Below are 25,685 nucleotides of genomic sequence, written 5' to 3' on the forward strand. Positions count from 1 at the left end.
CATCCTGCATGCCCCTTGCCCGTCACACCGACTTGACTGACAAACTCCAGCCTCTGAACTTCTGTTGCAATCAACGCGGTTGATTCGTCATTCGCGCTTGGCTCTTATCATGTTTTGCGCAGGACTATGAGTCAAGCTCTGGGAAGGTCATCACTTGACAGACGTCGGCGTCTGAGAATGGAATGGTCAACCAGACGTCGGCATCTATATTGGGGATAGTTGGCTGATTCCGTAATCCGAGACCAACGGGGCACTTTCTTATCATCCGAGATAAGCAGCGAGCAAGCTGCAGGCAGGCAGGGCGGCTAAAGAGCAATTGAGCCTTTGACTCAGCTGGCATCTCTTGTCTCGCAAGGGGCCTCTCTGATAGAACTGCAATACTCCTCGGTCCATGCCCAAAAATCCCATGTCTCTCCCGAGAGAGAATTCTTCACCAGTCATGGCCGGCCAGGGACTATGCCGTAATGATATCACGATATTGATAACTGAACCAAGTGGCCCGAAGTGGTTATACAGCGAGCATTCCATTCCCCACTTGAAGGTTGCTTTTTCCCTCTTGAGCCCCCACTGCTTATTCTCCTCTTAAGCTAGAAACACCAATGAACGTCAGTGATTGCTCATCGGTTCTTACCTTATGAGTGGCTGCCCTGATTTCTCCTCCCACCTTGGTGCCCGCGTAGACTGGGTTCCTCCTGGGATGATCAAGTAACTATAACACAGTAAAGTTGCCTGGAGGGTCGGGTGCGATGAGCGAGTCTATATCGGTTTTGCTCGAGTGGTTAACTTACGAGAAGGTACGAGTAGTTTCCCATAGGTCCTTGGTGGCTCATGGCAGAAAACTCTGCGGATTTACCCGATCTCCAGAGTAATAATGATAAGGAAGTTTTATGCACGCCACTGGCCATCCCCGGAACCTTCCGCTGCGCGTGGATAGCATGGATTGCCACTGCGGGACTAGCGGCCTCTTTCATCCAGCGGCGTCTTCTGCGGTCAATGCCTTCCTCCCACTTGTCTCCCCTCACTAGAACCGTCATCACTGCTATTTGATCTTCAAATCTCAAGACAGCGATCAACCGCTATCCTCCGCTACTTGACTCCAACTTTTTAGATCCGTATCCCAATACGCCTTGATTCTCTCGCCGTCCGCTAGCCGCCACCCGCCGTTTCTCCCCTTTCCGTCGCCCACCATGGTGGAACGCATCTTGATGAACGAATACAAGGCGTTGTCGCAAGAGCCTTGGGTCAATATTGAAGTACGCTTCCTTGCTGGTTTTTTCAAGATGGATTATGGTTCATCAACGTCTACGTCCCAACTTCTTGGTTTTACTTTATCGCGATAACGACACTGACCTGAATCCCGCCTCCCAGATCGATGAACAGAACATCCTGAACTGGAACCTGGGCTTGATCGTCCTCAACCCAGACTCGCTATACTATGGCGGCTATTTTAAGGCCTCCATGAAATTCCCAAGCAATTATCCCTACTCGCCTCCAGGTGTGTTTTCCATCGCGCGGTCCGGCCGGCCTCCAAGCGTCTTTGCCCCCCTTCGCTCCCACCGCGAAAACAAGCCATGACTAACCTGCCTTTTTGGTCCCACATAGAGTTCCGATTCCTCCGTCCTCTATACCACCCAAACATCTACAAGGATGGTCGACTGTGCATCTCCATCCTGCACGCGCCCGGCGAAGATGAAATGTCGGGCGAGCTCGCCTCGGAGCGGTGGTCGCCCGCTCAGCGGGTCGAGTCCGTGCTCATCTCCATTCTCTCGTTGCTGGACGACGCCGAGATCTCCTCGCCCGCCAATGTCGACGCGTCCGTGATGCTCCGCAAGAACCCGGAGCACTACAAATCCACCGTTCGTCAGAACGTGGAGGATTCCAAGAAGGACATCCCCGAGGGGTTCGTCATGCCCACCCACCACACGACGTCAGCGACCCGGGCCATCGAGAAGGACGACTCCGACTTCTGGGCGGAGAGCGACGTCGACGATGATGTGTTCGGTGGCAGTGATTCGGACGAGGACTTGGATGTGGACGATGACCAGGAAACGGGCAGTGAGGAGGAGGATGAGCAAGCTTGAATTTCTGCTTGCTTGGTTGCAGTCAATCCTGCAAGGCAGAGCTTAGGACTCGTAAGCAGTTTTCTGCTGGCATCCGCCGTCCCTCTGGATAGGCGCTTGGACACCTTGGTTTTATCTTTCTTTCATTGTATTCCATACGGCATAGCGAGGCGCATTGGATGGGACGATATAGGCGTTGAGCATATTTTTGCTTTCTGATTTTAAGACCATTTTGCCGAGCATGGACTGGTGTCTCATTCCATGCGAGCATTTTATAGATTCACTTTGTTTTCTATCGGCATCATCTACTTAGCATCAATTTCGAACGTGTATTCCTACCAGGTCAAGCTCACGCCCTCCGAATCCGGTAATACCCATGCAATCCAATAGGGAGGTAGTTAGTACTTGATAGCACCACGAAGACACCACCAACCTCCAAACCCACACACAAAACCTGCCCCATCCAACCCACAACCCCGAAAACAATGATGTCACACCTCCCAGGAGTATGAGTCGAGAAATTGGAAGAGCAACCCATGATCCACGAAGGAACCCCGACGGTATGCAGCCCGAAGCAGATCCTCTCTCAATCCAGCCAACGTGACCTACATTTACATATAGTACATGAAACCAGCCATCCCATTCCAAGCGCCCCGAGGGGGAGAGGAGGAGGAGAAGGAAAGGAGAAACTCCGAATGCCTCCGGTCCTGTCCCGTCCCGCGGGGATCGCGGTGCCTGATCTGAAAATGATACATACGTAACCGAACTGACTGGCACGCTGATCACGGTCACGGGCTTGGGGCGGGGGGGCTTAGGCTTTCCTTTCCCCTCTTTTCTTGGAGTGCACATGGTCCACTGCACGATAAGCGGGGTTCGGGCTGTAACTGCCACTGGGTTGGCGATAAGGGTGTGGGTGCCGACCACCTGCTACTAGTATGTAGACGCTGTGCAGATAATGGGTGGAGGGTGTTTTGATTACTGATTTTTCTGTACTCACTTTGGAAAGATGGTGTCTGGTATAGACTGGGGTTGGACTTGGGTTTGATTTGGGGGTGGTTGAGGGTTGTGTTGTGTTGTGTTGTGTTTCTGTTTGGGTTCTAGGCCGAGGTATATGTATCGGCGATGCTGGAATTATCGGCTGTCGATGTATGGCTATCAAGTTGTATCTTGCTGGGCGTTGGTGGCGAGTATCATAGGGAATAGTCTTATTAGACTGGCTTGAGGAAGTCATATGGCCTGTATGATGTGTGTGGGTGTGTAGACGTGATGCTTATCAAGTGGTAGTATGCATTGAACCGCCAGGGGCGACAACCTCATGACCGATGAATGCAGCGGTGCGCGTAGCCCTTTGCTTTACTAGCTGAGGCACGGGCACTGAAGAGCGGAAGAATGTAAAACTCAATTACTGTGATAATATGATGTAGCTTAGTCTATAGAGCTATCAGATGCGGAGTTGAGCATATCTACGCATCCATTCTAGTCATGCCATGGCCAGCACATAATACACATCTGCAAAAAGGCACGGCTTAACGCACCACTATACCTCAAATGATTACCCAGCATACTCATCTCTAATAATCGCATCAGATTGACAATTTGTTAATAGCACCAAGATTCTAAATCATAACGTCAAGTGTTCTTTACGGACATGTATACTACCATAAAAATAGGTCAGACGGGCGGAAACATCAGGATGGTACAATTGACACAGTCAATGCAACAACATCTCCAAAAGCAACCAACTAAAAAGACCAGCGCCAATGTCCGACCTGTCTTGTCTTGATCTCAAGCTGTCTTGATGCCAAAACACGTTAACTAGGTCTGTGAAACAAAACAATAAATCTATGCAATGACAGCGTCCTGGAGTTCGCTGTAGATAGCCCCGAGTTCCTCGGAGAGCATCTTCTCAGCCTTGTCAACCAAGTTCTCAAAGCGGTCCTTGATAGTCGAGACCTTGTAGCCACCGTCGGCCACAATCTCGGTGTAGTTGTTGGAGCCACCGCCGTTCCAGGCGAGGAGCTAAACAAATAATTAGTGACGTCGTGGTATGGGAACTGGATATCAAACTTACGTTGGGGGTATCCTCAGGCATATCAGTAAGAGCACCCTTAGTGGCGATGGAGATCAGATCCTTCTTGAGCTTGGCAGGGGTGAGCTCGCCAGCGGCGAAAGCAGAGTCCGAGCTAGGCTGGAGCGAGACGAAGTAGGCCAAAAGACCACAAATGTGAGGAGAAGCCATGGAGGTCCCAGAGATGGTGTTGGTGGCGTGCTTGCTACCAATCCAGGTGGAGAGAATGTTGAGACCCGGAGCGAAAATGTCAGTGCACTTGCCATAGTTGGAGAAGTAAGCACGCTCATCGGCCAGGGTCGAGGCACCGACAGTGATGGCATTCTCAGCAGCAGCAGGGGAGTAGTTGCAGGCGTCAGCGTTGTCATTACCGGCGGCAACAGCAAAGTGGAGACCGGCCTCAACACCAGCGTTGACAGCATCCTCGAGGGTCTTGGACTTGCCACCACCCAGACTCATGTTGGCAACGCTACCCTTGAAACCCTTGACCTTGCCGTCCTTAGCATCCTTGGCCTTCTTGAGGTGAGACTGGACAGCCCACTCGACACCCTGAACAACGTCGGACATGGTGCCAGAGCCGCTGGATCTCAAGACCTTGACGGCATAAAGGTTGGCCTTCTTAGCCACACCGTACTTCTTACCAGCAATAGTACCAGAGCAGTGAGTTCCGTGACCATTGCCGTCAAGGTCCTCATCGTTGTTAGGGATGGTCTTACCCCAAGTGGCACGACCCTCAAAGTCATCATGGTCAACATTGATGCCGGTGTCAATTGTGTAGGCATCAACACCCTCACCACCCTCGGAGTCAAACAGGTACTTGTTAAACGTGCCAAAAGTGAGGCTATCACGGTGGGAGATACGGGCCAAGCCCCAGGGTGCGTTCTTCTCGGTGGTCTCCTCCATGGTGTGAACCTCCGAGTCTCGCTCGATGTAAGCGACCTATTCGCGCGAAGCGGTTAGCAGATGTGACCAGAACTGTGCCAGAGTTGATGGGAGACTCACATCAGGATGCATGCGGACCTGCTCGATGACATCCTCGTGGAAGTGGCCGCTGTATCCAATCACGGAGCCAGCGATATCGAAGGTGTTCTTGAGACCGAGGTAGGCATCTTCGCCAAAATCAAAGATCGACCGCTTCTTGAGCTCGGTCCGCCCAATCTGAGAGGCATGGATGTCCTGCACCCAGCTGTGGTGAGCGGCGGCCGAGACCGACGTGACGTGCTTCTTGAACACAATAATGTATGAATCGGGGAGCTCCTTTGCGTTGGATGCAGACAGGATGGGAGCGGCGCCATTGTGGATGGAATCAACAAAGACAGGCGATGCAGCCGCCAGCAGCGGAAGCACGGAAAGGCCGAGGATGCCCTTCATGATGGGTGTTGGGGAAGATGGGGAGCTCAGGGCAGTGTAAAGGAGGGAAGTGATGGTGGGAGGGGGAGGAAAGACGAAAGGAATGAGGAATGGAAAGAGAAAGAGAAACGGGGGGATGGAAAGTTGACAAAGATAAAAATGGGGGGAGAGAGAGAGAGAGAGAGGAAGGGAGGGCGAAGGTCGGAGTTGATTAAGAAGAGGGAGAGGGAGAGAGAGAGATGAGGAGAAGGCGGATGGAGGTGGATGCTTATCCTCTCCTAACAAGAGGCAAGGGCAGCGGGTGATGATGCAACCGGGATACGGTAATTTTACCAAAAGATGACCGGATGACACAGCAGATTCAGTTGGTTCTTGTCGATCGGCCCCAGTAATGATTAGCGCGCGGACACTTCAAGGTTGAGATGGACCTGGGGTAAACTGGAAAAAGAGAGGTATGGCGGGCGTATGCGTGGTACGGCGGTAAACGCAACACCCCCCAGCCTATTGTGACCGGGGAACTTTAAGATGCCGACGCTAAACGTAAGAGAGGCTGATAGGTTCTATTGCCTTTCTGTTCATGGATACTCCATATTTACTTTTCAGTATGATAAAGAAGATAATGAGGCGAACTGGGGCGCAGCTTGCATCCCTCGTTACCTACTAGGTAGGAGGGAAGATACCCGCAGTACATGCGGTTTCTGCTGGTGGGTGGGTGACGAGGAAGTACCCTGGGAGCTTCCATGGGGGGCGGTGGGTGACTCAAGAATAGGTCAGCTCCCCCCAATCAACTTACTCAAGAGGCACTTATACTGAACGACTATCTTGAGCGACATCGTCAATTTAAAGCTCTTCAACAATGTCGTCTTGAGATCAAATGACCCTGCATACAAGCTCCTTAAGCTTACCCGGCTCAGCCGGCTCAGCCAGCTCAAACCAGCTCAAACCAGCTCCTTGTTGCGGAAGAGGATGATGACCCTGGACTGCAGGCAGGCAGGAGGTACCTGGCCCTGACTGGTATGTACGGTAACCCGCCACCACCAGGCAGCGCGCGCATTCGGCACCCAGGCAACCCCGAGTCGCGTGCTCGGAGTGTCCTTGGAAGTGCTCGGCTGACTCCTGCTCCTCCAGGAAGGGGAAAGGAGGATTGGCTTGGTATTACCAGGGATTACCATCACCCTTGGACCTCCGTAACGCCCGGTTACTGAGTAGTTAGATAAGGCCACTGCTTATCAAGGCCCACTCTACACCAATCACCATCGCAGCCGCGGATGATCGCTTGTGTCACCTGCGTTGCTGACTGGAGTAACCGCAGGGTTGGCCTTCCGACCGTCCATGGATGCTCAAGGCTGAGGCATTGAACCAGTCACTATGCCCAGACGCCACTCTTTCAACCTTGAGATTGATCCTCCCAGACCCACGGGTGTGCTGCAGTTGTCGGAAAGTTAATGATTGCAACATACGGTGACGGGGACTCAAACACATCAGAAGCCGAAACCAGTATGAGATAGACCAGCATCCGGAGTATCCATGATGGCTTCATTTCCAGTTTTCTACTTGTGCTCATGCTCCGTCTGGTACGACAACCTCTTTTGTATGAAGGCATCGAGCGGGCATGACTCGTCGAAGCCACTGAAGGACGACGTTTGAGATTGGATTTCAGCTCGACTTGGTAGGAATGCTATTGAGTGGGAACAGGATTGTCCACAGAGTTCATGAGGCGCGTACGAGATGACATGGGTGTGACTATATGTTTCGATTGTCTGGTGTATCCAGTCTGCTTCATTGCATTGATACTTTTGTGTAGCTTTGATAGTAAGCCAAGTGCATTCGACATAGTATGGACTCGAGTACAAACCATTTGATGAACACCTTCATGAACCCCTGCGCCACGCGCACTTGACACAATCCCCCATTGTTGTTAAACTATATCGAAACACTATTCGTAATCGTGCACCACGAGCAAATTTGAATCTTGATCGATTGTTTGAATTTGCCATAAAGAAGTACTACTGCAAGTACAGGAGATTGATCGAGATGGAAGGAATTGCGCATACTATTAATAGATTAGTATGAACAAGCAAGGCCTTGAGCACATGCTTCAGTTGATCACTTCAGCACTGTAAGGAGTGCCTGAAAAGGATGCTCTGGAAGGTATCGCCGTTGCGATGAGAATGTCAACATCGGGCCTTTTCCAATTCATGGAGGTTCAAACGTGCTGAATGCCGCAGGTGTCACTTCACAAGGAGGCTCAGCAAGGAGTCTGTCTACTCCTGGGTCGCGTGGTGTTGTGCAAAGAACTTTCGCTTCTCAGCGGTGACCTCGTATTTATACTCGAGCACAAAAGTCTGGCAACACTCTCTCACAGCAAGCATACAACAATCGCTGGTGTCCAACACGCGGAAAGACTGCTGAGTCAGGCCGATCAAGACATTGGATATGGGAGTGGGCAATGACCGCGCGGCCTCCTATACGAAAGAGAGTCGGTCAGTGTTTCACTGGCTTTTCCCAAGGACCAAGGGTGACTGCCAGCGTGACGAAAGAAGTTCCTTTTAGGGACGAGAGCCAACTAGCTCATTTGCGAAGAATGATAGAGCACAAAGTGTGTTAGGTTGAGGATAGTTAACTAACTTTATCATGAAGTAGTTGGTGCTGATGCTCCCTCAGTTTCGGCCTGAGGTGTCCACGAGGCAAGCACCAGCTAAAGCGGCGACGTCCACTGATAAGCTTGAGTGGGCCATGAATTGAATTGAGATCCAATGGCTCTTAACCATTCTGTTGGCTAGTGGAGACATGGAGGAGAAATTAGAATAGCTTGGTCCAGCCGAGACAGCCGTCGTCAAAGAGTGTAGGGCAGCACTGCCCACTTGCTCAGGGAGAGAGCGCCATCGAGCATTTTTGCCTGGGCGGAAAAGGACCTGGACGCTCCGATCCCAGCAGCTCCCGTAGCCTCTCCCCCCCCGCCATGGTTCCGTCGCAAGTGACGTTGGCCTAGGTCCAATTCTCCCTCAGTTCTACACACACCTACACACACACACACAGACACACACACAGACACACATACATACAGTGTGCGCTCTTATCCAATTAAAACACGATTGCTTCAATCCGCGCCAGAGACTGCTAACATACTAGGTACCCCGCGACCCTCCTGGAACAAAAAGAACGCACTTTCGTTCCCAATCCCTGGTGGATCTCGCCAGAACCTCTAATTCCGTTGACTCCTCACGGACGCACATTCGCTGATCTTCTCTCTCCTGCAACCAACCCGTCCTTGCTTCTCATTCCCCCTCCCTCCCCGGCCGTCCTATGCTCCGGCAGGTGTGTGTGTGTGCGGATTGATTCAGGCCGGTCGAACTCCACGAACCCACTACCACACTTACCAATGCAGACCGTCTTCACCAGTACACTCAGCGAAGGTTCATGGTGTCTGATGGTCACTAGCCGTCAGATAGGGTGCCGGGGTAAATATACTGCGGCGCAATGAGCCAGGATACTTCCCTTCTCTCACCGTCGCCTTCCTCGTCCATCGTACGGCCGGCCGTCGAGTTGACCCCAGTCATCGAGGAGCTGAAGAGTATCGCGAGCGGACATGCGATAGACTCGCAGCTAGCACTCTCGGCAACCGAATGTCTACTCCGCCTCCGTCACACTTTTATCGACACCGAGCATCCTCGAGAAGCTAAGGAGGATTTTCGACACCTACAAGGCTTTCAGGTTCTGATTGATCTTCTTCGGAAGCTTGCCGAGTTATATGATCCAGAGCAGTCGTCACAGGAACAGAGGAAATGTCTACTGACACTCTTCAAGGATATATTGGCGGTACTGGCGGAAGCTTTGAAGGATCACTATGGAAACAAGCGGCATTTTGCGGCTCAAATCCCTGGGGGAGGAAGAGCAGCCTTGGAGGAAATATTTGCTGGTCTGGCCAAAAAGGCTGATGGCGTACGGGGTGATACAGAACAACTCTATAGTGGTATTCTGGCAGCGGCCCTTTGCCAGGAGACGGTCTCTAGCATCTTCGCAACATTAGAGACAAAATTGCGATCGGCCCCTGAATTACTGCCTGGTCAAATTCGAACAGAAGTGGACCGGTGCGTAGGACAATCCGAAACTGTTGAAGTACCTGAACTGCTGGAACCTTTCATCCGTGTATGGTTGCGTCAGACTTCAACATCGCCGTCCGATCACAACATTCAGAGGATCGCCGTGCCCGCATGTCTCTGCCAGCTTGCCTCACAGTCTCAGCGCAATATCACCACATTGCACAATGCCGGAGCCCTGTCTTTGATCCTTCCGCTCCTGTTCAGTGACGAGCGCTCAGAGCCCGAGAGGCTCTTATACCAGGAATTAGGACAATTGCTATGCACTCAAGGAGTCAGCAATCTGGACGATGCGGCGTTCCTCTACAAAAGGGCATACGACTGTCCCAAAGTCTTACAGTTCCTGGTAGATGTCCTCAAGCGCTCGAAAGGACCTCCTTTCATACAGTTTGATCTGTCCTTGCATGGCTTCTGCTCTATAGAATTTTCCACCATGGGTCGTTCCTTCCCTCCGGCAACTTCGTCTGGATACACTTTGTCGGTGTGGGCGCGTTTCGATCAGTTTGATTCGAACACACACACGACGATATTCGGGGCATTTGACCCTACCCAAACCTGCTTTCTACTGGCCTATCTTGAGAAGGATACGCGCAACTTCATCCTACAGACATCGATTAGGGGGGCAAGGCCTAGTGTTAGGTTCAAGTCCATTGCTTTCGAGCCTAAACGATGGTACCATATCTGTGTGGTTCACAAGAAACCTAGACCGCCATCTTACTCACGCGCCTCCTTATTTATTGATGGAGAGTTTGTGGAACAGTTGAAAATAGAGTACCCATGTATGCCTACCGCGAGCTTCCCGAACCGGTCACCACGGGTTCAAGCATTCCTGGGCACACCCCAGGACCTAGCAATGAGGCTGGGGCGAGGGGTGTCCACCTCTCGGTGGTCTCTGGCCAGTGCTATACTTTTTGACGAGGCCTACAGTGATGACATGATTGCTGTCTTCTACAATCTCGGCCCTCGTTATTATGGCAACTTTCAGGACTGTTTAGGCTCATTCCAGACCTACAAAGCTTCGGCTGCTCTGAACTTACGTAACGAGCACCTGCACCCTGGTAAGGAAGAGCAGTCAGATATTGTTACTGTTATTCGGAAGAAAGCTAGCAACCTCGTTCGTGAGGGGTCCATCATCATCAATGTCTCTCCGCTTTCGATCCTGGATGATGATGACACCAACACCGTGGATGAAACTCGGTTGATCAAGTCATTGTCCAAACAAGCTGCAAAGAATCTGCATCAGATGACAAAAGCAGGGGGAAATGCGGTCGCAGTAAATGGTGCTACTCCTGCCATAAACGATGCCCTGACTCAACCTCACGGCGTCGGCGTTTTGACGGGTGATCCCGTTGTCGCGGTCCCGCACTCTCTGGACGATGCGAGTTGGTGTATTGGCGGCTGCGCGGCGATACATCTGAGTCTTCTCCACGCAGCTGATACTGCGGAAGCGACTCTTTTGGCCGTTGAAGCGCTGTACGAGGCCGTTCAGGACAACTGGCGTAACAGTGAAGCCATGGAAAAAGAGAATGGGTATGGAATCCTCGCAGCGCTGCTGCGTGAAAAACTCGGTGTCTCTTCCGTAGGCTCCTCATCAAAGTCATCGAGTGTCTGCTACAGCCAGGAGGACCGATCTGCACTAGCTTTAGAACTTCTTCGTCTGACATTGAAGTTTGTTGGTTATGACTTTGAGCAAACTAATCGTTCCATGATCACGAATCCTCTCGCATACAGAGTCCTGCTTGTTGACTTGGAAGTATGGAGATTTGGCGATATTCATCTGCTTGAAATCTACTATACGCAGTTCCGTGTTTTCGCCAGCGAAAGCCAGTTTCGCCGGTTCAACGCAAAAAGACTTGCTAGAATGCGTGAGCCTCTCTTGGTGCTATCATGATGGAATGGCATGTTTGCTAATGAGGAACAGGTGTCAACAAGAAATTACTCGAAGCGCTCAAGGGGGAGGATTTCACCCAGGAGGCATTGAACCTTTTCATTCCTGCCTTCCAGTCCTTGATGGAGAGCTGTTTGTCGGCAGACTTGCTTCGCTCGCTCGCTCTCTTCATCACTTATGCTATCCACAAGCCACGAGAACCAATCAAGCTGCAGAAGAAGAGAAGCATGCGCTTCAACGCAGGTGCGCGGCAACAGCAGGCTCCTATTGACAATGTCACATATGTGTCTAGCCCTGCAATTGCCGCGGAAATGCTTCGGATGTACTGCTCTCTGCTCTGCAATGCAAATGATCGTGCCCCTATCTCGAAATTCGCCAGAGCCGTCACAAACAAGGTAAGTCAAAGAGAATGACTTGCTGCCATTTGCAAGGAAAGAATGGCTGACATCTCTGCAGTGGCTATTGTATCTCCTATGCGAAGACGACCCCGAGATTGTGATTTCAGCGCTCAAAATCCTCGCTCGCCTCCTTGTTACCCATGGAGGTAGTTACTACAAAAAGTTCACTGACAAGACGGGAGGCTATGTTCTCATGCGCCATTATCTGAAAAGATGGTGGCACACCCCCGCTATCTGGTCACTCTGCTTTGCCATTTTGCTTGGCCAAGACGTTGGCCGAATGATTGATGATAGACCGTTTGACAAGCTCGGATTGATGGAAACGTTTTCCTCGGACACGCCATTACAGGTAGCGTTTCCTGAGGCTTTTCCTGTTATCACCGAGATGATGCAGATCTCCATGGAGCAAATAGTGGCTACAGGCAGCGCTATGGCTCCTAGCGGAATGGTCAGTGGAAAGTCTGAGAATGGTTTGACAAACACATTCAAACCCTCAGTATTTGGCCATCATAGTGCAAACACGATCCCCGAGAAAAAGCTACTCTTGAACACGGTCACTGAGTTCATTTCCGAACTGCAGATGATATCACCAAGCTTTCGTGAATTCACAACACAACCGGAATATGTTAGATGCCTACTTTTGGCGCTATTTCCCGTCGTATCCGGTTCACAACCGGAAAGTGCAGACATCGAAATGCATCCTCGTGCAAATAGCCTTGGCTTTGGCGATCACAATCTGGTTATGCGACCCCGCTCTAGAGGTGTCAGTGAGCTACAGACTACAACAGTTGAGCAGCCAGGGACCCGCGATGGTCTCGGCAGGTCGCTGGGCCGGACATCATCCTTCATCCTCGTCTCATCTGATAAAGGGAAGCATTTGCCGTCTTCTGCACGTGTAGCGCATGCCTGCAGTCCGAAGAAATCTGAACTCGACGGCGCCATGGAGCATCTTCTGGTCATAAATGTGCTCAGCTTGATCATTCCAGTCTTTTCTGAGCAGATCATGGAGAAAAAAGACTTCTCTGGCCTTGGAATTTACTCGAAGTCACCTCCTGGGTCCACGGAGCATCGGGCGCATTTTAACTCTTGGGTGATGAAACATCTTCTCTCAACGCTTAAGGAGGGCTTCCTCACCAAGCCTGATTCACTCACTGAGCCCCGCGTACTAACCAACATCGGCCGGTTCGTGACACATCTTGGGGAGTCGGTCTTCGAAGGCTGGTTTGTAGATGGAGTGACCACGACTCTCGAATTTGCAGGGACGATCTTAGAGTATTTGCAGAGGCCCGATGTCTCCCAAATGAAGAGTATCAGACTCTGCAGCCAAGCTGTCACGACGATCCGATCGACTGTTTTTCGCCTTGTTATTCTTGGATTATCGGAAGCCGAGGGCGCGCACGCCCTAGAGTTCCTGAACCATTTGTCATATTGGCAGGTCGTGCTCTTGTCTGGAGATGCTCGGTCAGAGTATTTGCAGTTGATATGCTATTTGCTCTATGTCAAACTAGATGACGAAGACGAAAGAGTGCGGCTGGCTGCAGCTGGACTCTTTAGAATCATGCTCGTTCAGAAGCCGACTGACATGGCGACCATTCTAAGTCACGCCTCAATCCACCTCCAGAAGCGGTTGGCTGCGGGCTTCGAGACCGTGGTGGGCATGGATGATTGCGAGTTTCTGCAGTGGTTCAATGATCAGAAGGAAGATCTCCAGTCTCTCTTTTTTGGCGTCATATCCAAGCGATGGGAAGACTTTGTTCAAGAGGAAAATGCAAATATAGAGACTAGTTGGCGAACGCGGACGTCTCGACGCCAGGAGAGATTGAAGCAGTGGAAACAAGCAGAAGTACTCGGCAACGACGTGACACGCAAACACGAGGCCACTTTCCCTCATTGGGCTTCAAACATTTCCCAATCCGAGTTCCTGAAATATCAGAGAGCACTTCAGGACCAGCAGGATGACAGTGCATTCATGTGGGCAGCTTTCTCTAAGCTGACTGTGGATCTGCGGCGGTACGGCGGTCTTTTAGCGGAGGACCGCGACAGGAGATGGCGCCTCGACCAGACGGAAGGACGTAGCCGCATGCGGCTCCGTCTGATCCCAGATGATTCAAGTGAGAGGCAGGATTATCAGCCGAAACGAAAAGCATCCGAGCCGCCAGCAATCAAGTTGGACACGCAGGTTCAGACAACCCCTGCGGCTGGGACACTTGATCTGACTCCCATGGCTCCGACCAATGAGGCTGCAGATGGCAATTCTCAAAGCCTAGGCCCGGATACTAGAAGCATGCTAGAAGAAAGCTTTGAAATGATTGATGACCCGAAAGCCGATCTGGAAGACTACGAAGACAAGAACCGGAAGGTGATGCGTAGCCTACACCGCGGGGATCAAGTCGAAGGAGTGTGCAACATGTCTCGGATTATCGGTCTCGAGGCATTTGAGGGCATCCTGATCCAGGGAAAAGATCACATCTACATCCTAGACAACTTTTTTCAGAGATCAGACGGCGAAATTGTGAATGTTTGGCAAGCTCCAACAGATGAGCGTGACCCTTACGTTCGTATGATCGCTGGGCGAGAATCGATGGAACGTAAAGCGCAGGAGCATGAAACGCGAAGCTGGAAATGGTCTGATTTGATCAGTGTCTCCAAAAGAAGATTTATCTCCCGTGATGTAGCCCTGGAGATATTTTTCTCGGATGGCACCAGCTATCTTTTGACACTCATCTCGTCGCGAGCTCGGGACAGTCTATTCAACCAGCTAGCCAACAAGGCCCCCCAAGTCACCGGTAGTGTTGGTCACGCACGCCCGGAGGATGCTTGGAGATTCGAAACCCTTAGGAGCCAAGAGGATGCACCACAGACGCTTGGCTCAAAGTTCGCCAGTGTTTTCGGACATTCCCCAGTCTATCCAGCGACGCGAAAATGGGCCAAGGGTGAAATCTCCAACTTCCATTACCTTATGCTGATCAACACGCTCGCTGGGAGGACGTTCAACGACCTGACGCAGTATCCGGTGTTTCCATGGGTGCTCGCGGATTACACCAGCGAGGAGCTAGACTTGACCAACCCCCTGACATTTCGTGACTTGACCAAGCCTATGGGCTGTCAAACATCGGAACGTGAAGCGGGCTTTAGGGAGCGGTACAAAGCGTTTGCTGAGATGGGGGACGACAACTCACCGCCCTTCCACTACGGCACTCACTACTCTTCGGCGATGATTGTGAGTTCCTACCTCATTCGACTGCAGCCATTCGTCAAGTCATATCTACTGCTTCAAGGAGGGACCTTTGATCATGCCGACCGTCTGTTCTACTCGGTCGGGAAAACCTGGGAGTCAGCCTCACGCGGTAATATGACCGACGTGCGAGAGCTCATCCCGGAGTTCTTCTACCTCCCGGAATTCCTGACCAACTCGAACAAGTTCGATTTTGGATTTCTCCAGAATATGACTACGGCTATCGACTCAGTCGAATTGCCCCCGTGGGCAAAGGGTGACCCCAAAATCTTCATTGCAAAACATCGCGAAGCTCTCGAAAGCCCGTACGTCACACAGAACCTACATCATTGGGTTGACCTCGTGTTTGGCTGCAAACAGATGGGAGAAGCTGCCGTTGAGGCAGTGAACGTCTTTCATCATCTTTCCTATGGGGGTGCCAAGGATCTCGATGCCATTGAAGACCCGGTGGAACAACTTGCCACTATTGGCATCATCCATAATTTCGGTCAAACACCACATCAAATCTTTAACCGGCCGCATCCACAAAGAGAAGATCCAGGGCAGAAGATGCCACGGTTGGACCGCTTAGCTGAGTCGCTCACTCAGCTCCCCCTCGCCCTTCTTGGTATGTTCTCGACTGATTTGGTGGGCATTGATTCTCTCGCTAACAGCGGTGGTAGATATTGGCGAACAGGTCTCTTCTTTATCAATGAAGCAAGACCGCCTTTTGTGTGCAGCTGCTCTACGGTTGAATATCCCTCCAAACTACGACAAATATATGGAGTGGGGTTTCTTTGATGGCAGTGTCAGGTTCTATTCTGCTGATCACCGGAAGGTAAGGCCATTACCGATATTCCTGCAAGTGGAAATAGCCTCTGACGAAATTCCAGCTTCTTGGCCACTTTGAGCACATCCATGCGGGCCAACTGTCGTGCGCGCTGTTCGCCGACTCCAGGACGCTGGTCACGGCCGGTACCGATTGCACAGTCTCTATATGGACCTTTACCTCCTCAGGGAAGTCCGTAGATCTACAGCCATCCGGATCATTATTCGGGCATCGTTCGCCGGTCACGGTACTTGCGGTGTCCTGGTCGTTCAGTGCGCTGTTATCTGCCTCAACTGATGGTCAAATCATGCTTTGGGACCTCAACCGACAGTGCTTCGTTCGCGAGCTTCCGGCCAGTGGACCTGTTGACGTAAGTTGTCCTAGACTCATTCTGGAGCGGTGATGACTGACACCTCGGTAGTGCGCTAAGATCAACGATGTGACTGGCGAGATCATGATTTGTCGAGGCGACCGCCTCAGCTTGTACAGCCTTAACGGAGCGTTGTTACTTGAGCAGGTGGTGAGTGATTCTGTGGATGACCAGGTCATGACCTGTGTCTTCTACGAGGGCGTCAACAACGAGTGGCAAGAGCGGGAGCTGCTTTTTACGGGGCATAAACGAGGTGTTGTCAATGTGAGTCCTGCATTCCAAGCGGGCGCCTCTACAGTCACTGACGCCTTGTAGATCTGGAGCAAGATCGTCCATCACGGGCGGTTTGAGTTAGAGTTGATTAGACAGCTGCATCATGTGGACAACCTTCGCGACAACGGCGCCAATATTTCGGCAGGCATCAGCTGCATCCTTGCTTTGCCACATGTTGTCTACACCGGTGATGAGGTCGGCAGAGTGGTGAGTGTGCTTCAATTCTGACGTGCGTGAAGATCGATCTCCCGCTAATCCATGGCTAGTATGAATGGACCTGTGTGCAGCGTAGATGATGTTGCCGAAAGAAAGCCAATTCGGCTTCGGCCACCGCTGACAAAGCCCCCAGAAATTTTCTAGAAGCGCTTCAAATCTGAATACAGACTACAATGCTGGTCTTCTTTTGGTTACCCGAGTCCATACAAAAGACAAGATCACCCTAGCATAGCTAGCCCCTGGACCCACCCCGGCGGTAGTATATCGACTTGCAATGTTCTGTTGCGCATTTTCCATCTCCAGCCCAGGATTGTTCTGCTGGTTGGAGAAAGAACGGGGACTCCACTTGTATATACTTGAAATGATCCCGTGGGGGCGGACACGCGGAGAAAGAAGCTGCGGTAGCCACGGATATGTGGGGGTAGTTGTACTACTTAAAGACTAGAAAGAAAGCCTTAACTACCTTAAGGGCCAGCAGTCACGGAAAGGGCGGGCGGGTATTTCGACCTGAATGGGAAGCGTCACCTCCGGGAGGAATCATTCGAGAACGGTTAAATTCGGTTCTAGTAGCGGATCAACAGGGGGATCCTGGAACCGTAAATCCAGCCGCATTGTTCATTAGTTATTCCGAGTAATCCGTACTAAGCTGGAACGAAGCGGGCAGAGACCACGGAGTAGATAGAGCCAGACCGCAAACAAGCCGAAGAGGAGGGGCAACCGAGGGGAACATGGGTAAGGTATGGACGTTTGACTGCAGCAGGCCCAATGGCCCATCATGCAGTAGCAGCAGCAGCTCAGACACGCTGGGGTAGAAACCTCCGGTGAAGCAAAAAGGAGCTGGATGGGGTCGTGATTAGCCGGGCGTGAGTGGACCGGCCGGCGTTGTCTGGCCGGCGCAGTGTGCTCCGGTCTGAACCAGCCAAACAATTGAATGGTGCAGTTATTCAGGGATTGCTGTTCCTGGTGTTATGTGGAAGCCCTCAGAACAGTATCACTAGTACTCTGTCGTGGGCATTGGGATGGGAAGGTGGAGGGGGAAGGGGAACGGAGGAAAAGGTACAGTGAAAGGTTGAAGCGTAAGAGAGACAGAATGGAAGGAGGTATGTTCAGTGGAAGGAATAATAATAATAATAATAATAATAATAATAATAACAATAACTATGAGCGGAAACTGAAAGGCATAGCGTCATCGGGGGGGGGTTGTGGTGGGAAGCTGTTTTGCCCCACCATTTCCTCATTGCCTTCCCATTATTTGCCTTCCTTGCCTTTCCTTCTTCCCCTCCCCCACCCACTTCCACTCTCCGCCGGTGCTGACTTCTCCTCCCTACTTAATTCTTAACTAACCGTCTTCTTCCTCTGATCCTTTCTCTTCTCTCTCTCTTCAATCTAAAAGCTCATTTTATTCAATCTAATCTTTCTTTCCTCCCAATACCTCACTCACATTCTCACTTTCAACCACCCATCACAATGTCTTCTTCCCTCGAGCAGCTCAAGGCCTCCGGCACCGTATGTGTTCCTTTCCGTCCCAACTTGCGCGATTCTGCCAACTAATCATCTTTGTCTGTCGCAACAGGTTGTCGTCTGCGACTCCGGTGACTTCGCCACCATTGGCAAGTACAAGCCCCAGGATGCCACCACGAACCCCTCCCTCATCCTGGCTGCCTCCAAGAAGCCCGAGTACGCCTCCCTGATCGACAAGGCCGTCGAGCAGGGCAAGAAGGAGGGTAAGACCGTCGATGAGCAGGTCGACGCCACCCTCGACAACCTCCTCGTCGAGTTCGGCAAGGAGATCCTTAAGATCATCCCCGGCAAGGTCTCCACTGAGGTCGATGCCCGTTTCTCTTTCGACAAGCAGGCCTCCATTGACAAGGCTCTGCACCTCATCAAGGTACGATTCTTTTTCCCTTGCCGACGGTGAGCCAGGCACCTGAGACTGACATGGTATGTATGTATAGCTCTACGAGAAGCAGGGTATCTCTAAGGACCGCATCCTGATCAAGATCGCCTCCACCTGGGAGGGTATCAAGGCCGCCGAGGAGCTCCAGTCCAAGCACGGCGTCAACACCAACCTGACCCTCATGTTCTCCGAGGTCCAGGCCATCGCTGCCGCTGAGGCCGGTGCCTACCTCATCTCTCCCTTCGTCGGTCGTATCCTCGACTGGTACAAGGCCGCCCACAAGCGCGACTACACCGCCCAGGAGGACCCCGGTGTCAAGTCCGTTCAGCAGATCTTCAACTACTACAAGAAGTTCGGCTACAAGACCATCGTCATGGGTGCCTCTTTCCGTAACACCGGTGAGATCACCGAGCTGGCTGGCTGCGACTACCTGACCATCTCCGTAAGTGCACTTGATCACCCCGAAACCCACCACGCCATTGATCTAACCGATTGGAAACAGCCCAACCTCCTTGAGGACCTCTACAACTCCAACGAGCCCGTCCCCAAGAAGCTCGACGCCGCCGATGCCGGCAAGCTCGACCTCCCCAAGCGCTCTTACATTAACGACGAGGCTCTGTTCCGCTTCGAATTCAACGAGGAGGCCATGGCCGTCGAGAAGCTCCGTGAGGGTATCTCCAAGTTCGCCGCCGACGCCGTCACCCTCAAGGACATCCTCAAGCAGAAGATCCAGGCATAAATTGCTTTCTCTGCGTTTCCCTTTTCTAACCCAAATTGAATGTGTGTTCTGTGCGCGCATATCAAAACTTCTCTGTGATGACCCATATATTATTCCCACTTGTGTAAAAAAAATTTGATGATCATGAAAATTTGATGAGTTCGAAACAGTTTTGGCTTTGGGCTGGTAGATACGAATTGATGATTGTTTATTTTTCATTGGTTTCCTTTGTTCGACTTCGATAACTACTATTGGGATCTGTAGCCGTGCAGGGGTCCTTGGTGGGGTCACTGGAACTGTACGGGAGATGTTGTTTACTTAGATTCAATATGACAGCTGCAGCATGCATGTAGCATTGTGATAAGGTATGATGACGTGGCCGTATCAGCTACCTCGTAGGATATTGATTGTTCAATATTGCTTCTACTATAGTTATATCCCTGGGTACTGGGGTGATAATGCCCTCGCTGAACAAGAGGGGAGGAGATTCAAGGGACTCCGAGATCGCAGGTAGAAGCTGGGCGGGATACACACTAAGCTCGGATGGGACGGATGCGATGAGGTGATGGTCGAGGAGAATTAGAGGGAGACCTATCATCTGGTCGATTGATCTGTTTGTTCATATAGGATGCAATTCAGCATTATCTACAATGTGGTTTGAAGAGAGAGAGAGAGAGAGAGAGATACTCATCCCCGTGCTCTGGTGCAGCATGCATCTGGACCCTGTCTGCTTATGAATCGCTCGGGAGGAGGGAAGGGAAAGACGGACGGAAGACACAATACCAAACGTCATTCCCGAGAGAACCCCGCCTGGTGGGGTCAATATTGGAAGCTCGTCGAAACCGAACCCACTGCAAGCGGGTTGGTTTGAGCTGCTGTTGCTGGTGGGGGGTGAGTGACTTGAGTGTCGTCGTTGCTACTGCTGGTTGCTGGCTGGTTAGGTTGCTACCCCCCTCAGTGCTTTGCTCATTTTAGTGCTACCCCTCGTTCGCTTTCCTTCCTTCTCCTCCTCCTCCACTTCTTCTCTCTCGCTCTTCTCCCGTCATTCTCTCTTCTCGTTCCACCTCCTCAACGCTTCTCTCTACATTGTTTTAATTCCCCCAGATCTCAAATTCATTCACAACCTGTCAAAATGGTCAAGGCTGGTGAGTTCGAGGTTTCCCTTTAGATCGGTTTCTGCTTGTATTATTGGCCTTTCGTGTTTCCGTGGGATCCACGATCGACCAGCCGCCGGGGACCTTGAGTGAGCAGATTTGAGCACCTTGCGATCTCTCCTCCTGCTGCCTCCGACCTATCACCGCTTGGGGACCCTGTCTGCTGGTCAAACAAGCTCAAGAACCACTGCCATCTAGTTTGTCTGATGGCTCTGATTCGTTCTCCCCTGGTCGACTTCGTGACCAGAGACAGCTACCTTACTTCCCTGAAACCCTGCCAGCCGGCTGGTCCTGGCTCGGATCGGGTGATCCTGCTTCTGGAAAACCTTCTATCATCAATGTGTGATCATGGGCTGACTCCCTATTCTCACTAGTCGCTGTTCTCCGTGGAGACTCCAAGGTCTCCGGCACTGTCACTTTCGAGCAGGCCGACGAGAACACCCCCACCACCATCTCCTGGAACGTCACCGGCAACGACGCCAACGCTGAGCGTGGCTTCCACGTCCACCAGTTCGGTGACAACACCAACGGCTGCACCTCCGCTGGCCCTCACTTCAACCCCTTCGGCAAGACCCACGGTGCCCCCGAGGACTCCGAGCGCCACGTCGGTGACTTGGGCAACTTCAAGACCGATGCCGAGGGTAACGCCGTCGGCTCCAAGCAGGACAAGCTTGTGAAGCTCATCGGTGCCGAGAGCGTCCTGGGCGTATGTTCCCCCCCCTGACTTCCTTCGTTCCTGGCGATCTGGTCCATAGCGCTAACATCTGCAATGCAGCGGACCCTGGTCGTCCACGCCGGCACTGATGACCTCGGCAAGGGTGGTAACGAGGAGTCCAAGAAGACCGGTAACGCTGGTCTCCGCCCTGCTTGCGGTAAGTTGTCTCTCCGATTGCAGTATATCGTGAGCTGTTACTCATATTCTTGCGTTTTGATAGGTGTCATCGGTATTGCCGCTTAAATGCATTACCCAAATGTGTTTGATGTCTTAGTTTAGGATGCGAACGGCTGAACCAGAATGGAATTAGTCTGCTGTTGTCCGATCGATCTCATGAAACAAATTGGAATGCATGAATGACTTGATGCTGTTAATGCTGGCGATATCCTATGTTCGTCGACTATGTAGTTCTTGCCTGGTAGTGTATGTAGTGGGTTGAGGATGGTAGCTATAGCTGAAGCTCCATCGCCGTCTCGACTCCATGCCATTAGCCCCTAGTAGTCGAGTCTTTCGATGCTGGGATAGATGCCTGGCTCATACCCGGGGTAACAATAGCTGCAGCTGTACAGAAGTAAGCTATTTGTTGCTTTTTTGTGTCAAAAGGGTGGGCACCTGTAGCTGTACAGTCCATGTACTTTAGACTGTAGTCGCTGTAAACTCAGAACTGGCGATAGCAATTTAGTGCTCTTTGCAGTCTCAGCTGTGTCAACTGTCTAGCACTCGAGCAATCATGTGATTTCTTCCCGTCTGAATCTTCGAGGATGCATTATCTTGTGCTTGTGCTGAGCTGCACAGTTGAGCGGCTAGAATCCAACAGGCGGGAACTCCCCCACAAAGTCAGGTGTTCCGCCTAGGCGGGATTGGTTCTCGCTTTCCCGCTGGCCGGTGCTGTACCGTACCTGGCCAGATACCTTCCTTACTCAACTCCTCTCTTTCTCTCTCCGCCTCTCCTGTTTCCCATCCTCCCCAAATTTCACCCTTTTTTCTTCTCTTCAGTTGCTTACTTGACCTAGAGAGTCAATTGCTCATTGGGTGAAGCTTGGATTCTCTTGTTGTTTTTTTGGTTCATCAGTTGCGTTAGTTCTCGCTTGCCAGAATGCCTCTGGAAGCTCGTGTGAAATCTGTCCTATCCGGCGACACGGTGGTGCTGTCGCATATCACCAATCCCGGCCAGGAACGCATCCTTAGTTTGGCATATGTCTCAGCACCCAGACTGCGCAGAGAAGGCGATGAGGTAGGTTATTCAATTGTTTCCCAAAAAGCATAGCCTCCGATGATCTGGCCGAATCATCTTCCTTCTTTCCATCTTTCCACTGGTTGCCTGCATATGTGTCCTCTGTCGGCCATGGAGGCCAATCCATGTGGAAGTTTCTTTCCCCCAGCCCCATTGGCATATGCTCTGGTTATCGGAGACCCTCCCAGATGTCAATTGAGCATCCGTTTGCTAATCTGAAATCTGCGGAATTCCCTTGCAGCCATACGCTTTCCATTCCCGCGAATTCCTCCGTGAGCTCCTCGTCGGCAAAGTAGTCCAATTCCAAGTCCTGTACACCATCCCCACCGGCGCCAAACGCGATTATGGCACCATCAAGCTCCCCACCTTCGAGGTCTCCGTGCCTGATATCAGCGTTCAAGAAGGTTGGACCCGGGTCCGTGAAGAGGCCGGCAAGCGCAGCGACGAGTCTGAGGAAACTCTGGCCTACCTTGAGCGCCTGCGTGCGCTGGAAGACCACGCCCGGTCGGAAGGCAAGGGAACCTGGGCTGGTTCCGACAAGGGTCAGACCGAGACCAGTTATGAGCTGTCGGATGCCAAGTCCCTAGTCGACGAATGGAAGGACAAGCATCTCGAGGGTATTGTCGAGCGGGTGCTGAATGGCGATCGCCTGGTCCTCCGTCTGCTGCTCTCGCCAGAGGAACACCTGCAGGTCGTTGCTGCCATGGCGGGTGTCCGGGCGCCGGCGGCCAAACGGGTGACCGCCGACGGCAAGGAGCAGGCAGCCGAGCCATACGGAGACGAGGCGTTCCAGTTTGTGGAATCCCGCATCCTGCAGCGCAAGGTCCAAGTCTCGCTGCTTGGTGTCACCCCCCAGGGTCAGTTGATCGCTAGCGTCCTCCACCCTAACGGCAATGTCGCCAAGTTCTTGCTCGAGGCTGGTCTGGCCCGCTGCCACGACCACCACTCAGCTCTCCTTGGTACGGAGATGGCTGCTTTCCGCCGCGCCGAGAAAGCGGCCAAGGATGCCAGCGTCGGCCTATTCACCGGTCTCGTTGCACCCAAGGGTCCTGCAGGCGGGGCCGCCGAGGACTACACTGTCAGCCGTGTGTTGAACGCCGATACGCTGTTCATCCGGAACAAGGCTGGCCAGGAGAAGAAGATCAGCCTGAGCAGTGTCCGACAGCCCAAGCCTTCTGATCCCAAGCAGGCTCCCTTCGCTGCCGATGCCAAGGAATTTGTTCGCAAGAGGCTCATCGGCAAGCACGTCAAGGTTACTGTCGACGGCAAGAAGCCCGCAACTGAGGGTTACGAGGAGCGGGACGTTGCCACCGTTGTGCAAGGCAACACCAACATCGCTCTCGCTTTGGTCGAGGCTGGTTACGCTTCCGTGATCCGTCACCGCCAGGACGACGACGACCGCTCCCCTGAGTATGACAACTTGATGCTTGCGGAAGCTGAAGCCCAGTCGGAGGGCAAGGGTATGTGGTCGCCCAAGCCACCCAAGGCGAAACAGTACCAGGATTACTCCGAGAGCCTGCAGAAGGCCAAGATGGAAGTTTCGATCCTCCAGAGACAGAAGCGCGTGCCCGCCATTGTTGACTTTGTCAAGTCCGGCTCGCGCTTCACCGTGTTGGTGCCTCGCGAGAACGCTAAGTTGACTCTCGTCCTGTCGGGTATCCGTGCTCCCCGCTCCGCCCGTAACGCCAACGAGACTGGCGAGCCCTTCGGCCAGGAGGCACATGATCTGGCTAACAGACGCTGCTTGCAACGTGATGTCGAGATTGACGTTGAGACCATCGACAAGGTCGGTGGTTTCATCGGCACCCTGTATGTGAACAAGGAGAACTTCACTAAGATCCTGCTCGAGGAGGGTTTCGCTACGGTTCACGCGTACTCCGCTGAGCAATCTGGGCACGCCACCGAATACTTTGCTGCTGAGCAGCGGGCTAAGGAGGCTCGTAAGGGACTCTGGCACGACTGGGATCCTAGCAAGGAGGTTGAAGAAGAGGAGGAGCCGGTCAACAGCAGCAACGGTGCTGAAGTTGAGGACGTTCAGCGCCGCAAAGACTACCGTGACGTGATGGTCACCTACGTCGACCCGACCACCGGTCGCATCAAACTCCAGCAGATCGGTACCGGCACCTCGGCTCTCACCGAGTTGATGAGCGCTTTTCGCTCGTTCCACATTAATAAGGCCAATGACACTCCACTGCCCGGACCTCCCAAGGCTGGTGACTTCGTGGCGGCCAAGTTCAGCGAAGACGGTGAATGGTACCGTGCCAAGGTCCGCCGCAACGACCGCGAGAAGCAGCAGGCGGAGGTCCTGTACATCGATTTCGGTAACTCAGAGGTCCTTCCCTGGTCTCGTCTGCGGCCCCTGAGCCAGCCTCAGTTCTCTGTCCAGAAGCTTCGTCCTCAGGCTGTCGATGCGGTTCTCTCGCTGGCCCAGTTCCCCGGCTCCGAGGACTACCTCCAGGATACTGTCAGCTTTATCGAGGAACAGGTATACAACCGCGAGCTGGTGGCCAACGTGGATTACGTCTCCCCCGAAGGCACCTTGCATGTCACTCTTATGGACCCCACCGAGTCGAAGAACCTGGATCACAGTATCAACGCCGAGATCGTTCGGGAGGGTCTAGCCATGGTCCCGCGGAAGTTGAAGGCTTGGGAACGTGCTGCTGCCGATACCTTGGCCCACCTCCGTGTTATGGAGGATGAAGCCAAGCAGGAACGACGCGGCATGTGGGAGTACGGTGACCTGACTGAGGACTAAAGCTCACGACCTTTTTTTCTTGTGATGGGTTGACTGTACAAATAGTCTCGCAACTGGTGCCTTTTCTTACTTCACATTTGATTCCCACAGGCGATTCACTGTATGGTCTTGCTTTGGGCCCTTTGTTTCGCCTGAATTACACAACACCATTTTGATGTGAACCTACTAGATTAGTCTAGGATACTTCTCTCTCTCTCTCTCGCTCACGTTACCTACTACCTCCCGCTTAAGGATACCAGACCAAAAGAGGAAAATAACACTGATGATGCTTTCTTGTTCTATTATGTTCTGCTTAAATCATCTGTCCGTGCATAAAGTGAACCCTGAGTTGCATAGATGACATAATATGGACTCCGGCAATTGTGCCCCCGCGACATCCGAAACTTTGTTCTGCGGCTATTGGAGGATTCCAAAGCAAATTGGAAAAGTATCCATCTGTTGTTCAG

General features: G+C 52.3%; 6 protein-coding genes across 6 annotated transcripts; 5 read left to right on the forward strand and 1 right to left on the reverse strand.

Moving 5' to 3' along the window:
• The first annotated feature begins 1,109 nt into the window (after window positions 1-1,109).
• BO97DRAFT_405300 (putative ubiquitin conjugating enzyme (UbcC)) lies at window positions 1,110-2,399 on the forward strand. Its single transcript, XM_025695158.1, has 3 exons — window positions 1,110-1,253; window positions 1,369-1,495; window positions 1,603-2,399. Exons 1-3 carry the CDS (start codon window positions 1,188-1,190, stop codon window positions 2,079-2,081), a joined length of 672 nt encoding a protein of 223 aa, XP_025551875.1. The 5' UTR covers window positions 1,110-1,187; the 3' UTR covers window positions 2,082-2,399.
• Window positions 2,400-3,629: 1,230 nt separating this feature from the next.
• Window positions 3,630-5,695, reverse strand: BO97DRAFT_442952 (S8 family peptidase). The gene is made up of 3 exons (XM_025698318.1): window positions 5,131-5,695; window positions 4,132-5,067; window positions 3,630-4,079 (listed from the first exon to the last, which is right to left on the reverse strand). The coding sequence occupies exons 1-3, from the start codon at window positions 5,497-5,499 to the stop codon at window positions 3,903-3,905; spliced, it is 1,482 nt and encodes a 493-aa protein (XP_025551876.1). The 5' UTR covers window positions 5,500-5,695; the 3' UTR covers window positions 3,630-3,902.
• A 3,263-nt stretch (window positions 5,696-8,958) lies between these two features.
• BO97DRAFT_424356 (Beige/BEACH domain protein) lies at window positions 8,959-16,846 on the forward strand (the record flags this gene model as incomplete). The annotated part of the gene is made up of 8 exons (XM_025696968.1): window positions 8,959-11,443; window positions 11,500-11,861; window positions 11,923-15,706; window positions 15,762-15,916; window positions 15,972-16,277; window positions 16,329-16,541; window positions 16,593-16,757; window positions 16,817-16,846. The coding sequence occupies 8 exons, from the start codon at window positions 8,959-8,961 to the stop codon at window positions 16,844-16,846; spliced, it is 7,500 nt and encodes a 2,499-aa protein (XP_025551877.1).
• A 1,207-nt stretch (window positions 16,847-18,053) lies between these two features.
• BO97DRAFT_368181 (sedoheptulose-7-phosphate:D-glyceraldehyde-3-phosphate transaldolase TAL1) lies at window positions 18,054-19,730 on the forward strand. The gene is made up of 4 exons (XM_025692690.1): window positions 18,054-18,272; window positions 18,340-18,654; window positions 18,722-19,105; window positions 19,166-19,730. Exons 1-4 carry the CDS (start codon window positions 18,234-18,236, stop codon window positions 19,400-19,402), a joined length of 975 nt encoding a protein of 324 aa, XP_025551878.1. The 5' UTR covers window positions 18,054-18,233; the 3' UTR covers window positions 19,403-19,730.
• Window positions 19,731-20,280: 550 nt separating this feature from the next.
• sod1 (superoxide dismutase SOD1) lies at window positions 20,281-21,624 on the forward strand. The gene is made up of 4 exons (XM_025695159.1): window positions 20,281-20,526; window positions 20,910-21,241; window positions 21,311-21,407; window positions 21,471-21,624. Exons 1-4 carry the CDS (start codon window positions 20,514-20,516, stop codon window positions 21,491-21,493), a joined length of 465 nt encoding a protein of 154 aa, XP_025551879.1. The 5' UTR covers window positions 20,281-20,513; the 3' UTR covers window positions 21,494-21,624.
• Window positions 21,625-22,174: 550 nt separating this feature from the next.
• BO97DRAFT_442956 (putative transcription factor (Snd1/p100)) lies at window positions 22,175-25,504 on the forward strand. The gene is made up of 2 exons (XM_025698319.1): window positions 22,175-22,484; window positions 22,726-25,504. Exons 1-2 carry the CDS (start codon window positions 22,347-22,349, stop codon window positions 25,237-25,239), a joined length of 2,652 nt encoding a protein of 883 aa, XP_025551880.1. The 5' UTR covers window positions 22,175-22,346; the 3' UTR covers window positions 25,240-25,504.
• Window positions 25,505-25,685: the final 181 nt, after the last annotated feature.

This window comes from Aspergillus homomorphus (genome assembly GCF_003184865.1).
Source record: "Aspergillus homomorphus CBS 101889 unplaced genomic scaffold BO97scaffold_16, whole genome shotgun sequence".
In the NCBI taxonomy this organism is placed as follows: Eukaryota; Fungi; Ascomycota; class Eurotiomycetes; order Eurotiales; family Aspergillaceae; genus Aspergillus; species Aspergillus homomorphus.

What these genes read in the sequence shown, in the direction of transcription:
- sod1 (XM_025695159.1), top strand. An exon ending in GTGCCGAGAGCGTCCTGGGC is followed by an intron (nt 21,242 to 21,310) that starts GTATGTTCCCCC and finishes TCTGCAATGCAG; the next exon opens with CGGACCCTGGTCGTCCACGC. An exon ending in TGGTCTCCGCCCTGCTTGCG is followed by an intron (nt 21,408 to 21,470) that starts GTAAGTTGTCTC and finishes GCGTTTTGATAG; the next exon opens with GTGTCATCGGTATTGCCGCT.
- BO97DRAFT_405300 (XM_025695158.1), top strand. Translation starts at nt 1,188, where the DNA reads ATGGTGGAACGCATCTTGATGAACGAATACAAGGCGTTGTCGCAAGAG. An exon ending in AGCCTTGGGTCAATATTGAA is followed by an intron (nt 1,254 to 1,368) that starts GTACGCTTCCTT and finishes CCCGCCTCCCAG; the next exon opens with ATCGATGAACAGAACATCCT. An exon ending in TTATCCCTACTCGCCTCCAG is followed by an intron (nt 1,496 to 1,602) that starts GTGTGTTTTCCA and finishes GGTCCCACATAG; the next exon opens with AGTTCCGATTCCTCCGTCCT.
- BO97DRAFT_442952 (XM_025698318.1), bottom strand. Translation starts at nt 5,499, where the DNA reads ATGAAGGGCATCCTCGGCCTTTCCGTGCTTCCGCTGCTGGCGGCTGCA. An exon ending in AGGTCCGCATGCATCCTGAT is followed by an intron (nt 5,068 to 5,130) that starts GTGAGTCTCCCA and finishes TCGCGCGAATAG; the next exon opens with GTCGCTTACATCGAGCGAGA. An exon ending in TGCCTGAGGATACCCCCAAC is followed by an intron (nt 4,080 to 4,131) that starts GTAAGTTTGATA and finishes TTATTTGTTTAG; the next exon opens with CTCCTCGCCTGGAACGGCGG.
- BO97DRAFT_368181 (XM_025692690.1), top strand. Translation starts at nt 18,234, where the DNA reads ATGTCTTCTTCCCTCGAGCAGCTCAAGGCCTCCGGCACC. An exon ending in AGCTCAAGGCCTCCGGCACC is followed by an intron (nt 18,273 to 18,339) that starts GTATGTGTTCCT and finishes CTGTCGCAACAG; the next exon opens with GTTGTCGTCTGCGACTCCGG. An exon ending in AGGCTCTGCACCTCATCAAG is followed by an intron (nt 18,655 to 18,721) that starts GTACGATTCTTT and finishes ATGTATGTATAG; the next exon opens with CTCTACGAGAAGCAGGGTAT.
- BO97DRAFT_442956 (XM_025698319.1), top strand. Translation starts at nt 22,347, where the DNA reads ATGCCTCTGGAAGCTCGTGTGAAATCTGTCCTATCCGGCGACACGGTG. An exon ending in TGCGCAGAGAAGGCGATGAG is followed by an intron (nt 22,485 to 22,725) that starts GTAGGTTATTCA and finishes ATTCCCTTGCAG; the next exon opens with CCATACGCTTTCCATTCCCG.